Source organism: Pteronotus mesoamericanus, unplaced genomic scaffold (genome assembly GCF_021234165.1).
Source record: "Pteronotus mesoamericanus isolate MK-2021 breed Mesoamerican mustached bat unplaced genomic scaffold, CSHL_Meso_final contig_58, whole genome shotgun sequence".
Taxonomy (NCBI): domain Eukaryota; kingdom Metazoa; phylum Chordata; class Mammalia; order Chiroptera; family Mormoopidae; genus Pteronotus; species Pteronotus mesoamericanus.
Genome location: NW_026555205.1, coordinates 9,015,532 through 9,030,539, shown reverse-complemented (window position 1 = coordinate 9,030,539; position 15,008 = coordinate 9,015,532). Strand labels below are relative to the sequence as shown.

The window sequence follows — 15,008 nt, the reverse complement described above, 5'->3', positions numbered from 1 at the left end:
TTCTCTCTACTCTGTATATGTTTACGGTGTTCCATAATAAAAAGTTAAAACTTTTTACATTTTGAATCCATGCATTTCTCTTCATTCTCATTGTTATCACCCTAGTCCAAGCCACTACCATCTCTCACCTGGTCTGTTGCAGTAGCCTCTGTTTGCTATCTCACGCCCTTCCTTTCTCCACTCCCTTGGTGACCCCCCACAAGAGTAATTTTTAAAAAATAAGTCAGAGCCTTCTACTGGCTTCCTGCTACATTTAACATACAAGCCACATTTGACTTATAAAAGTCTCCATGATCCAGCTCCTCTCTGCCTGATTCTTGGCCTTGTTCACTCTGCTCCCATCCATTCAACCTCTTGCTGTTCCTCAAAGGTTCTGAGCTTTTTTCCAAACTTAGGGTCTTCATATTTATGGTTCCCTCAGCCAAAAACAATCTTCTTGGTTTCACATGACTTGTTCCCTCATAATATATATTTCCTCAGAGAGGTCCTTCTTGACCATTGTCCAAAGTAGCCCAACACATTCTCCATCTGTGATCCATCACTTTACTCTTTTCTCTTCTACATTCTTTACCAGTATATGAACTTGTTCTTGATTCATTTGTTTCCTTATTTATTGTCTGTTTCTTCCCTCACTTCTCCATTAGAATGCACTCTCCTCAAGGACAGGGACTTTTACTTATTGAACTCATTACTCTTATAACCTCAGAGTCCAGCAGAATGCCTACCTAGCACACAGGGGCCCTCAGAAGGTTTCTTAAGGGAAAGAACCTAAATTATAAAGGCAGATAGGAAAGTGAAGATAGGATTAGTAAGATCAACTCCCATTTATTGAACAGTTAATAAGTGCCAGGCACATGCAAAGTCCTTTATATTAAGTTAAGAAACTTGTTCAAGGTCACATAGCTAGAAACTGGTGAAACCAGAAGTTAAGCCTAGGTCTGTTTTAACTCTAGAGCTTGAATTACTAACCTCTAAAATAAATAGTCTCATGAAGAACCATGATAATGTTCCATGGGTTTAAGAAAAAAGACCATTTCAAATGCCTTCTAATAATGAAGATAGTGGAATTCTGTACAATAATCATAGGAAGAAGCCTTCTTGTTAAACTTCTATTGCTAAAGTTTTTGTCGAATTAAATACTGTATACATGCAGACCAAATATAAAGACTTACTTGGAGACCTGGAGGGCCACTTGTTTCTGGGAAACCCGGAAGCCCTGGTTCCCCCTGGAAAAACAAAGAAAGCTTAGTGAGTAGCAGTAGAAAGCATTGAACACAAAGGAGATGGCTCTTGAGCAACTTGGGCTGGGCAGTGGGAAACCAATGAGATATCAGGATTGGGTCACCAAAGGTTGGTGTAGACTTCCCAGGCTCCCAAACAAGTAACTGTACCAGGATATCATAATCTAGGAAGCCCTTTGTGGTGCAGGAAGAAACAAGGTCCATGGCAGGGAAGTAAAACTGTCTAAAATAAAAGCTCAAATACCCAGGCATGTTGGGGGACAGAAACGTTGATCATCTCTCTTCTTTCTAATTGAAGAAGCTGTGCAGTGTGTTTTCCTGTAGCAAATTACAGGCTGCAAAAAAATGCTTTTGGGAAAAATAACAATTACAGTTTGGATAGGGACATATAACATTTTAATCCATCTTTCCCTGATATTCTAATTTACCTATATGTGCCCTGGAAGAGCTCTCTAAAGTTTGGGCATGATCAGAGATGCCAGCAATCTTCCATATGCTCACAAACTGTTTCCAATCAATGGATACTCCCTGTAAACCTAGAGGGGACCTGGAACTATTTCTTGAACAACTAAAAATTGAATAGGAATAAACATATCTCCCTGCCTGTATGCCTTGACCACAAGTACAGGATCATAAAACTTAAGTAAACCCAAGGAAAGAAGGGAATACAGGCTAATGAAAGATATATGCACAGCTTAATAGCATACAGCCATTCAAATACACACCATATGCCTACTCACTCACATCAAATACGGATTACAAAATATCTTGGTTAAACAGGTCTACAACTTCAAGTTTGGTAGTTCAGATCAGGTAAATTAGAGCATCTACTGCTACTTGGTGACAGTATATCCTTCTTACAGGGTCAAGTTTTAAGAGCAAACAACTTTTTAAAAATGATAATTCAAAAAGCAACCATTTATATCCTATATGTTTTGTCACAGTACTTTGGGAACAACATAAGCATTGAGAAAGTTGGGAGTTAGGAGGAAAATACCTAACTATAATACTTGTTTTAAGTTATTTAGCATCTTGATAATTGGATCTGCAAAAGTGAAACACACAAACAAATTACCAATTAAATGATTACTCAAAACCTAGACACACTCATATGCATGTACCAAAAAAAAAAAAAAAAAAAACAAAAAACAAAATGAAAAAAAAAAAACCCTTACTTTTTAGAAAGCTTTTCATGAGGGACAAAACAAAGAAGACTTTACCCTCACTTTCAAACAAAAACCCATTGTCCAGAACCCTATATCCTTCCAGTGTAGTCTGGTTACTTGATTCAACTTTGATATTAATAGGAAAAACCTTATTTACTATTCCTGTTCTTAAACATTCACTACCTTAGATCCTTCTTTCCCTTTGGGAAATACCATAAATTCCAGTTCTCTGGTAAATGGTGGGGGTCCTTCAGGGCTGGGGAGGCCAACATCTCCCTATTAGATGAAAGGGAATATTAAGGAAAGCGGAAACCACACAGACCATTTTTTTAGAGAGTGGGTTTGTCCTCTGGATGTAACTCAAAAATAAACTGTCCATTGCTTTGGCCTCTTCACCTCACCCTTGCATCCATGAAGAAACAAAACTAGTAGTGCCAAGGGGTGAGAAGGAAAGTGCAGGTTCATGGTTGCCATAGTCATGCATGAAGGATGTTTAGAAAAAATTTTTAAAAAGTGTTTTGAGCAAGGTGAATAGCCACCTTTTAGCAATCATGATCAGACTCTAATTGGTCTAATCCTTGCCGAGGGCACAAACAGGGACAGTGCAGCCCATGTTGAAAAACTGGAGGCTGGATTCACCTATTGAAGGCAGTGCAATCTGCAAGAGGCAGCCATGAAGGGGGAGAAGGACAAAATTTGGGAGTCTCTATTGAGGCTCCCAAATTACTATACAGTTTGTATTGATGTAAATAGGAGAATGAAGAAGGGGAGATAAAAGAGAATGGAGAAATCATGCTTAAAGAGGTGAGAGAGAGGAGCTAGAAAGAGAGAAGAGGAGAAGGGGGAGCAAGAGGAGAAGGAAGGAAGAAGAAGAAAAAAAGAAGGAAGAAGGAGGATAGAGATAAGAGGGACAGCAGAGAGAAGGAAGGAGGTGACACAGTATACAAATACCCAGGTGGGAGGAAAAGAAAACATATTTGAAGAGAGTATATTTATAAGATATGCACACTTCACAAATAGGAAGCAGGAAGACTACAGTATTTTAAAGGAGAAACACCACAGTAGCCTATGTGAGGCAAGTCACATGCAGCCCTCAAGGGACCCCACCAGAGTATCAATGTGGGGTGGAAAATGCTCATTTCCAAAAGCAAATAATTAAGTTTCTTTACACAGGTAGGCACATTGGTGAACCCAGACACATTTCTTGGAGCATATGGAATGCAGATTGTATTTTGCAAAAATCTATTTACCTTGTCTCCTTGGAAACCTAACCCCATATTCCCCTGGGGCATGAGGTACAGGGAGGAAAAACAAATTAAGTAACCAAGCTCCAGAAACTTCAATTGGAGTGCAGCCTTTTTTTTTAACCATAAAGTGCATTTAATCAATCCAGAATATCTCTGAAGAAACAAGAGTACTTACTAGCAGGAGGCCAAATGCCTCAAGACAAAGAATACTTACATCAAGACCAGGGAGACCAGGGAAGCCTGGAGGACCCTATATTAAAAATTAAAAGAAAGAGAATGCTCTTTTTAGTTTCAGCCAAAAAGAATATGTGCATGTTGAGAGTCACTGGGCATAAGTCTTCCACCTTCTTGGTATAGCCTTGCATTAGTGCCGAAAGTTCTAGCTTCGTCTTCCATGGTTCTTTTTTTATCTTCTTTGAAACTTCCCAAATTCACCTGATAACCACATTCATGTTAAGTAGTGAAGGTTTCATGTGTCATTCCTTCCAATAGACCAATGCTGACCTTTGGTGACACTTAACCAAAGTAATGGGTAGTGGGATTTCCTGCACTGGAGAGAGAACAATCTGAGGCAGGCTTTCCCAGAACCACACGAACGTCTCTCTATGCTTTTCTTATACTACTAATGGCAAACATGACTGGTATCAAAAGGCGAGATAGGTAGGTAGAGTGGTCCGAGGTGCAGTGCTGAAAAGGATTTTGAAGGTTCTTCTGGGCTCAGGGTGGGTAACAGTGGTGGTAGTATGATTAATTAGCAATATCTGTCATGGTCAAGGGGAGTGAATGGTAGCAATAGGTGTGCCAGGTATCTCCCATCTCTGGGCTATACTTTAGGTTGAGCCAGACTAGGAGGCCTTGGAAGCACATAGTGGATAGTCAAATTGACTTTAATAAATAAAGACAACACATAGCTCTTTACAATATCATGCCTCATTTTAATCCCCGCAAGAATGAAAGTTGTCTTTCTCCAGTGGGAGAGCCTGCATATACATAGGTGTACATTAAATCCATGGCCTACTGGAGAAAGCACTCACATGAATTCTATGATTTATGTTACTTATTTGAAACCCTGGTGATCCTATAGTTCTTATAGCTCCTGGAGAACCAGGTGTTCCTTGTAGGCCCTAGAAAGGCAAGTTTTTACCAAGGTCAAAAAAGTAAGACATTTTCTCAAGGAAAATGAAAATATATGCCCACAGAAATTGCACAATAATGTCCATATCAACTTTATTCATAATACTAAAAAAATTGAAATGTCCCAGGTGTTCAACGATACAAGAATTGACACATGAACTGTGATTCATACATACAGTGGGCTATATGCTCAACAGTGAAACGTAACAAACTACTGTTATATGAAACAATGTGGGTGAATCTCAAAAACATTGTGCTGAGTGAAAGAAGTCATACCCCAAAGGCTACATATTATATTTTTACCTTTATATGATGTTCTAGAATAGAAAAAAAAGTGATTCAGGATGGAAAATTAGAATAGTGGTTGCCCTTGTAGGTGAGGTGGTGGCAGAGATTGATTAGAAAGGGGCAGGAAAGAACTTTTGAAGGTGATGGGAATGTCCTACACCTTAAGAGGGGTTTGGGTTACACGAGAGTATTCATTTGTCAAAACTCATCATATGTACACTTAAGGTTTGTGTATTTCATTGTGTGTAAATTTTATATAGAAAGAAAAACTGTAAACAAATTTTGAAGTCTAGTTAAGGATAGGCATGCTGTAGTATTTAGGGTAAGAGCATTATTTTCAGCAATTTGCTTTAAAATGCATAAATATAAGGTGGATTGATAGATGGATAGAAATGGGATAAAAAATTATACTAATATATTAATGGTTGGGGTGTTCACTGCAAAATTCATGCTATTTTGCTCTATATTTGAAAATTTTCGGAGAATCAAGATGGCGAAGGAGTGAGTGGAAGTCACACTGACATCCTCCTAGGACCAACCTGGAATTACAATAAAATTGTGGAGAAATCACCTGGAAATAACAACTGAACAATAGTGAGAGAGGAGCCTTGGAATCTCGGAGACAGAAGAATCGGCTTTAGTGTAATCTAACTGGTAAGGAGTGCCCTACAGACCTGAGAAGGCAGGTGGGGCACCAAGGGGTGGCAGCACAAGAAGGATATTGAAAGGGACAGTTGGATCCCCCTGAGAAGGGCGGGGTCTAAACCAAAAGCAGGGATCTCTAGCCCACAGCACCAGAGCCCAAAAAGTACATGGAAAACAGCCAACTGCAAGAGGCGGCAGGGTTGCTCTCTACCAGAGACAGGTGGCTGGAGATGCAAAGAGCCCTCTATAGGGCCAATGCAAAATTTTTATTTGAAACCACTTACCCTGGTCACCGGCAAAGGCGGGGGCAGAGTGGGCTAGAGACACCTGAGGAGAGATTGGGGAAGGAAGCTTTGGGGAGAGAAGGGGGAGAGTAGCCCCCAGGATCCCAGTGCGGACTCCTACCCCATGAAGCTGCAGCTTGAAGGACCCAATAACCCTGCCCCCAGGAGGGACTCCTCCCAGCCCTGAGCTGTCTAAGGTGACTTGCTGAGTGCAGAGTGAATAGATTAACAGCTGAAGGAGATAGCCACAAACAGTAGATTACTGGAAGCCAAGAACAGACTGCTTAAGTTCAGAGAGGGTCAGCATCTGACATCATCAAAGGCAGATCCAGAAAGTAAAAACAGAGGTCTCCAACCAAAGAAGTTCACACCACAAAGTCATGAAATTAATACAGATCAACTTAAGAGTCAGAAGCAAAAGAGAAGAGTCTCACAAATAATGGGAAGACAAAGAAATGCGCCCCACTTGAAGGGAAAGGAGGAATCCCCACAAAGAGAACTAAATGAAATAGAGGCAAGTAAACTATCAGATATTGAGTTCCAAAGAATGGTTCCAAGGAAGCTCAATGAGCTCAGTGAGCTCAATGAGAATTACAAAAAACTACAGGGAAACTACAAGGAACTTACTGCCAACTATATCAGCATGAAAAAGGACATAGAAACTATCAATAAGAAAGAAGAGGAGATGAATAATACAATTTCTGAATTGAAGAACACAGTAGAAGGAATCCAAAGCAGTCCAGATGAAGCTGAGGACCGAATCAGCAAGCTGGAGGACAAGGAAGAAAAAAGCTCCCAGAAAGAGCAAGAAAATGAAAAAAGACTCAAAAAGAATGAAGAGGGGTTGAGAGAAATGCAGGACAACCTGAAACATAATAATCTTCACATAATAGGGATACCAGAAGGAGAAGAGGATGAGGAAGGGATAGAGAACCTGTTTGAAAAAGTCATGATGGAAAATTTCACTAAGTGGAGGAGAGAAAAAGTCAAAAAGTCCAGGAAGCACAGAGGGTCCCATTCAAGAGGAACCCAATGAGACCCACTCCAAGACACATCATTATTAAAATGACAAATATCAAAAACAAACAGAAAATCCTAAGGGAAGCAAGGGAGAAAGAGTTAGTAACATATGAGGGATCCCCGATACAGCTAGCATCTGACTTCTCAAAAGAAACACTGCAAACTGGAAGGGAATGGCAAGAAATAGTCCAAGTCATGAAAAGCAAAGGCCTGCAGCCAAAAACTGCTCTACCCAGCAAGGCTCTCAATGAAAATGGAAGGTGAAATGAGTTTCCCAGACAAAAGAAGGCTGAAAGACTACACCTCCACCAAACCAGCACTGCAAAATATGCTAAAGAGACTGCTTTAAGATGAAGAAAAAGTTTCTATGATTACCCAGTTCCTTTCAGAGTTGCCAATACTTGATATTACAAATATTTTAATACCCATTAATCTGATTGTGACAATGATGTTATTTTAATTGTTCCTTTATTATTTGTTGAAACTAAACCTGTTTTAGTATATTTCTTGCTTATTTCTATTATTTTTTAAAAAAAGCTTTAAATGACTTTCTGGTATTCTTTTTTTTATTTTTTTTTATAATTAACTTTGACATTTATTTTTTTTGTCAAGTATATTTTATTGATTATGCTATTACAGTTGTCCCATTTTTTTCTCCCCTATATTCCCCTCAGCCCTGCACCCTCCCTCCCACCTGCATCCCCCCCTTAGTTCATGTCCAGAGGTAGTACATATAAGTCCTTTGGTCTTTCCATTTCCTATACTGTTCTTTTTTTTTTAATTAATTTATTTACTTTTTAAATACATTTGTCTCTGCCTTCCCCCCACCTCTTTCCCTTGCCCCCTCCCACCTTCCCTCCCTCAGCTCTTCCCCTTTGGTTTTCTCCATGAGTCCTTGCTATATGTTCCTTGACTTTCCCCTTCCCTTCCCTTTCCCTGCCCCCCACTTCCCTCTTGTCTCTGTTGATTTCTTTTCCTTTCAGTGTTGCTGGTCATATTTTCCTTGCTTCTTTGCATTGTTGGTTAGGTTCCGCTTATAGGTGAGATCATATGGTATTTGTCTTTCGCCCCCTGGCTTATTTCTCTTAGCATGATGCTCTCCAGTTCCATCCATGCTGTCGCAAAGTTTAGTACCTCTTTTTTTCTTTCTGCTGCGTAGTATTCCATTGTGTATATGTACCATCACTTTTTGATCCAATCATCTACTGATGGGCATTTAGGTTGCTTCCAACACTTGGCTATTGTAAATTGTGCTGCTATGAACATTGGGGTGCATAGGTTCTTTTGTATTGGCGTTTTGGTGTTCTCAGGGTATAGTCCCAGCAGGGGAATCGCTGGATCAAAAGGCAGTTCCATTTTCAGCTTTCTGAGGAAATTCCACACTGCTTTCCATAGTGGCTGCACCAGTCTGCATTCCCACGAACAGTGGACTAGAGTTCCCTTTTCTCCACAGCCTCGCCAGCACCTGTTGTTTGTGGATCTGTTTATGATGGCCATTCTGACCGGTGTGAGGTGGTACCTCATGGTGGTTTTGATCTGCATTTCTCTGATGGCTAGTGATGCAGAGCATCCTTTCAAATGCCTCTGGGCCCTCTGTATCTCCTCCTTGGAAAAGCATCTGCCCAGGTCCTTTGCCCATTTTTTTATTGGATCGTTTGTCTTCTTGGAGTCAAGTCGAGTGAGTTCTTTGTATATCTTGGAGATCAAACCTCTATCTGATGTATCATTAGCAAATATATTTTCCCAAAAGGTTGGCTCCCTTTTCATTTTGCTGATGTTTTCTTTCGCCGTGCCGAAGCTTCTTATTTTGATGAGGTCCCACTTGTTTATTCTTTCCTTTATGTTCCTTGCTTTAGGAGACATATCAGTGAAAAAATTGCTGCGTGGGATATCTGAGAGTTTCCTGCCAATGTTCTCCTCGAGGACTTTGATGGTGTTGCAACTTATATTTAAGTCTTTTCTCCATCTTGAGTTTATTTTTGTGTATGGTGTCAGCTGATGATCCAATTTCAATTTTTTGCATGTAGCCATCCAGCTCTCCCAACACCATTTGTTGAAGAGGCTGTTATTGCCCCATTTTATGCTTCTGCCCCCTTTGTCTAATATTAGATGTCCATAGAGACCTGGGCTTTCTATTCTGTTCCACTGGTCTATGGGTCTGTTCTTGTGCCAGTACCAGATTGTTTTGAGTATAGTGGCTTTGTAGTAGAGTTTTATGTCCGGTATTGTGATCCCTCCTACTTTGTGTTTCTTTCTCAAAATTGCTGTGGCTATTCGGGGTCGTTTATGGTTCCATATAAATTTTTGAAATGTCTGTTCTATTTCTGTGAAATACATCATTGGTATCTTAATAGGGATTGCGTTGAATCTATAAATTGCTTTGGGTAGTATGGACATTTTAAGGATATTAATTCTTCCAATCCATGTGCACGGTATATGCTTCCATTTATTTGTGTCTTCCTTAATTTCTTTTTTCAATGTTTATAGTTTTCTGCATACAGGTCTTTTGTGTCTTTGGTTAAATTTATCCCTAGCTACTTTATCTTTTTTCGTGCTATTTCGAATGGTATATTTTTCCTGATTTCTTCTTCTTCTATTGCATTGCTGGTGTACAAAAACGCCTTTGATTTCTGAATGTTGACTTTGTATCCTGCTGTTTTGCCAAATTCACTTATTAGGTTGAGGAGTTTTTGGGTAGAGTTTACAGGGTTCTCTATGTACACTATCATGTCATCTGCAAACTATGATAGTTTTACTTCCTCCTTTCCTATTTGGATGCCTTTTATCTCTTTCTCTTGTCTGACCGCTGTGGCTAGGACTTCCAATACGATGTTGAAAAGAAGCAGTGAGAGCGGACATCCTTGTCGTGTTCCCGATCTTAGTGGGAAAGCTTTCAGTTTTTGCCTGTTGAGTATGATATTGGCTGTAGGTTTTTCTTATATGGCCTTTATTACGTTGAGGAATGCCCCATTTATTCCCATTTTGCTGAGTGTTTTGATCATAAATGGGTGCTGTGCCTTGTCAAATGCTTTTTCTGCATCTATCGAGATGATCATGTGGTTTTTGTCTTTTCTTTGATTTATGTGGTGTATCACGTTTACTGATTTGCGTATATTGAACCATCCCTGCATCCCTGGGATTAATCCCACTTGATCGTGATGGATAATCTTTTGAATGTATTGCTGGATGCGGTTTGCCAATATTTTGTTGAGGATTTTAGCATCTATGTTCATCAGCGAAATTGGCCTGTAGTTTTCTTTCTTTGTAGGGTCTTTATCTGGTTTTGGGATCAGGGTGATGCTGGCCTCATAGAAGGAGTCTGGCAGTCTTCCCTCCTCTTGGATTTTTTGGAATAGTCTGAGAAGGACAGGGGTTAGCTCTTCCTTAAATGTTTTGTAAAATTCTCCTGGGAAACCGTCTGGCCCTGGGCTTTTGTGTGCTGGGAGTTTCTTGATTACTGCTTCAATTTCCCCAACTGTTATCGGTCTGTTCAAGCTTTCTGTTTCTTCCTCCTTCAGTGTTGGAAGATTATACTTTTCTAAAAATTTGTCCATTTCATCAAGATGTTCAAATTTCTTGGCATATAATTGTTCATAATAGTTTCTGATAATCATTTGTATTTCTGTGGTATCAGTTGTTATTACTCCTCTTTCATTTCTGATATTATTAATTTGGGTCCTCTCCCTTTTTTTCTTGATGAGTCTGCTTAAAGGTTTGTCAACTTTATGAATCTTTTCAAAGAACCAGCTTCTGGATTGGTTGATCCTCTGAATTGTTCTTTTTGTCTCTATGTCATTCAGTTCTGCTCTAATCTTGACTATTTCCTTCCTTCTACTTGCTCTGGGATTTATTTGTTGTTGTTTCTCCAGTTCTTCAAGTTGTAGTGTTAGGTCTTTTATTTGAAATGTTTCTATCTTTTTAAGGTAAGCCTGTATTTCTATGAACTTCCCTCTCAGGACCGCCTTTGCTGTGTCCCATAGGTTTTGGACAGTTGTCTGTTCATTTTCATTTGTTTCCAGAATTTTTTTGATTTCTTCTCTTATCTCATTATTGACCCATTCATTGTTTAATAGTGTACTGTTCACTCTCCATGAGTTTGCAAGTTTTTGAAGTTTCTCTTTGAGGTTGATTTCGAGTTTCAAGGCCTTGTGGTCTGAGAAAAAGTTTGGTATTATTTCAATTTTCCTGAATTTACTGAGGCTTGCTTTGTGTCCTATCATGTGGTCTATCTTTGAAAAACTGCCATGAGCTTTTGAAAAGAATGTGTATTTTTCTTCTTTGGGATGTAAGATTCTATATATGTCAGTTAAGTCTCTTTGATTCAGTGTGTCATTCAGCGACATGATATGTTTATTAATGTTTTGTTTGGAAGATCTGTCCATTTTTGACAGTGGGGTGTTGAAATCCCCTACTATCAGTGTGTTGCTATCTATATCTTTTTTGAAGTCATCCAACAATTTCCTTATAAACTTGGGGGCTCCTATATTGGGAGCATATAAGTTTACAATGTTGATGTCTTCTTGATAGATTCTTCCTTTAAGTATGATAAAGTGCCCCTCTGGGTCTCTCTTTATGGCCTTTGCTTTGAAATCGACTTTGTCTGATACAAGTATGGCAACGCCAGCCTTTTTCTCATGCCCATTTGCTTGGAATATTTTCTTCCATCCCTTTACTTTCAATCTGTGTAGGTCTTTTGCTCTGAGGTGGGTCTCTTGTAGGCAGCATATGTGTGGGTCATGTTTTCTTATCCATTCAGCTACCCTGTGTCTTTTGATTGGGGCATTTAGTCCATTCACATTGAGAGATATTACTGATAGAAACTTACTCATCTGTTCTCTTTGTACTTGTGTTCCTCTCTCTCTCATTCTTTTCCTTCATCTGCTTAAACCAGTCCCCTTAGCATATCTTGGAGTGCTGGTTTGGTAGAGATGTATTCTTTTAGCTTTCTTTTGTCTGGGAAACTCCGTATTTCTCCTTCTATTTTAATGGAGAGCCTAGCTGGGTAGAGCAGCCTTGGCTGTAGGCCCTTGCTATTCATGGCTTGGAATATTTGTTGCCATTCCTTTCTGGCTTGTAGTGTTTCTGTTGAGAAGTCAGCTCCTAGGCGTATCGGGGCCCCCTTGTATGTTACTTTCTCCTTCTCCCTTGCTGCCTTGAGGATTCTCTCTTTGTCTTTGACATTTGCCATTTTAATGATGATGTGTCTTGGAGTGGACCTCCTTGGGTCCTTCTTGTGTGGGGTCCTCTGTGCCTCCTGGATCCATGAGAGCCTTTCTCTCCTCAAATTAGGGAAATTTTCCATCATTACTTTTTCAAGGAGTTTCTCTATTCCTTGCTCCTCTTCTTCTCCTTCTGGGATCCCTATTATACGGATATTATTGCGTTTCAGGTTGTCCTGCATTTCCCTAAATGCTTCTTCATTCTTTTTGAGCCGTTTTTCCATTTCTTGTTCTTTCTGGGAGCTTTTTTCTACCTTGTCCTCCATCTCACTGATTCGATCCTCAGCTTCATCCAGCCTGCTTTGGATTCCTTCTACTGTGTTCTTCAATTCAGAAATGGTATTCTTCATATCCTCTTGTGTCTTCTTGATAGTTTCTATGTCCTTTTCCAGGCTGATATCATTTGCTGTAAGATCCTGATAGTTTCTCTGCAGTTTCTCATAGTTCTCTTTGAGCTGGCTGAGCTCATTGAGCTTCCTTAGAACCATTGTTTTGAATTCAGTATCTGATAGTTCCCTTGCCTCTATTTCATTGAGCTCTCTCTGTGGGGAGTCCTCTTTTCCACTCATTTGGGGGGAACTTCTTTTTCTTCCCATTTTTGTGAGAGTCTGTTAAGTATTTTTGTCCTTTACTTTTCTTTCTGGGCTTGCCTCTGATGATGTCAGTTGTTGACCCTATAGGGCCTTGGGTTGTTTGTTTGAGCCTTTCGGGAGTCTAATGCCTGTGTCTGACTCCTGCTTGGAACAGCTCTGTGACCCCTTCGGTCAGGGCTGGGCTATTTTTTGGGATCTCTCTGCGCTCTCACGAGAGCTCCTTGAGCGTGTTCCCAGCGCGGCAGGGTCCCCCACCTGCCTGGGCTCGCATGTGTTTGCCCCAGACCAGGGGGCTTATTCGCGACCTCCCGTGCTCATCTGGCCTGCCTGGCACGCGAGCTTCGCGGCACTGGTCAGTTTAGGGTCTTCTATTGTGTATTTTCCCCGCTTTTGGCTCTTTGGGTGCGTTGCTTGCCCTCGCCAAATGGGAACTACGGAAATGGGAGGAAATCAGCTCTAGGACTCTCCGGTTAATCCTGTTTCTGGTCTCTCCTCCAGGGACTCTGGGCAGCTCTACTTATTTTGTGGGCTGCTCCGCAATCGCGGGTGGGTAGGTCAATTTATGCCTGCCCTTGCCCCTCTGTGCAATCCCTCGCAGGCCGTATGGGTGCCAGTCTGTGTGAGGCCTTGCCGGCAGGTGCAAGTGTTCGCCAGCCCGCGTGGGTCACACACACGCTCGCCAACCCTCGCCAGTCACTCGGCGCAAGTGTGCGCGCCTGCTCCGGGTGTTTTGGGGGTGTCTATGTTTGCTTTTCAGCTTTTGGCTCTTTGGGGGTGTGGCCTCTTCCCGCGCAATGGAGACTTCAGCAAGGAGAAGGAGTCAGGACTCCCTGGTTCCTCCTCCCGTTCTTTCCCCAATGCCTCCTTTTCTAGTCTCCCCTCAGGGGCCTCTGGGCAGTTCTGTGACCCCTTCGGCCGAGGATCCAACCCCTGTGCGGACTGCGTTTCAATCGCAGGCAGTCTGGTTCATGTGCCCCCGCTTCTGCCTCTTTGGGGTCGCGCCTTTCCAGCCCACAGTGGAGACTACCGAACGGGGAGGGAGTCGGGACTCCCCGGTTCCTCCTCCTGTTCTTTCCCCAATGCCTCCGTCTCCAGTCTCTCCTCAAGGCTCTCCCAGCCAGTCTGTACTCAGCCCCGTAGCTCACAGGCGTACAAGCTGTGTGCGGAGCGCACAAAAGGCAGGTTAATTGATTCCCTTATGCCTGAGCGAGATGGTAGCTGCAGAGTGGGAAGTGCCTTATCACCCGGGCTCCACCGGCCGCCGTGTCAGTTCTCTTCACAAAGTTTTCCTCACCAGTCTTTTCCCAGGCACCAGCCCACCCTGCTGCCGCCTCTACCCAGCGATCAAGGAGGGTGGCTGCTGCTGCAACTTTTGCATTTGCCCTTTAAATGTCTTTTTGCATCCCCAGCCACCTGTCTCTGGCAGAGAGCGCCCCTAAGCTTTTTGGGGTTGCGTTTTGTCTGTATTTTCTCGGCTTTAGTTGCTGTAGTTTAGGGTTCCTGTTTATGATTCAGACCCCGTTCTTCTCGGGGGGACGCTAACTGGCCGTTTCAATGTCCCTCTGGTGCCAGTGCCCGTGCACACCCAGCCCACCCTCTCGAGCCTCCACCGCAATTCTCACCCGTTGGGATGTGTGAGAGTCGAATCCACTGTCCGCGGCACCAAGGCTCCTCTCCCACTATTGCTCCACTGCTTTCCAGGTGATTACTCCATTATTTAGTTGCAATTCCAGTTTGGTTTTGGGAGGAGGTCAGCGTGACTCCCTTTCACTCCTCCGCCATCTTTTTCTCCTGTATCCTTTACCCATTTATTGATTGAATGTTTGTAGAACTTTTTTCCCTACAAAAAACAAAACAAAACAAGAAACATATTAACCATGTTTTAGATGTGTTGGAAATACTTTTCTATTCTATTTCTTGTCCTTTAACTTTTTTAATATGTATATTACTATATAGTTAAATGCTTAATATAGTCATATTGTCAATATTTACTTTATAACTTCTGGGGTTGAATATTTTACTTCAGGTCATGAAAAATATTAGTTCTATATTCTTCTGAAACTCCTTAGATTCAACATACTGATTTTTAACTCACCTGAATATTTCTTGGATAATGTGTGAAATAGGGCTCTATCTTTGTTTTATTTCAAGTAATAATGGTCCATGCACCT

General features: G+C 41.4%; 1 protein-coding gene across 1 annotated transcript in view; it reads right to left on the bottom strand.

Moving 5' to 3' along the window:
* Positions 1-15,008, bottom strand: part of LOC129076222 (collagen alpha-6(IV) chain-like) — a 356,839-nt gene that overhangs the window by 42,933 nt on the left and 298,898 nt on the right. Inside the window, 5 exon segments of the mRNA XM_054580400.1 lie at positions 1,173-1,226; positions 2,591-2,683; positions 3,658-3,690; positions 3,869-3,904; positions 4,689-4,778. Coding sequence (XP_054436375.1) covers positions 1,173-1,226; positions 2,591-2,683; positions 3,658-3,690; positions 3,869-3,904; positions 4,689-4,778 — 306 coding nt within the window.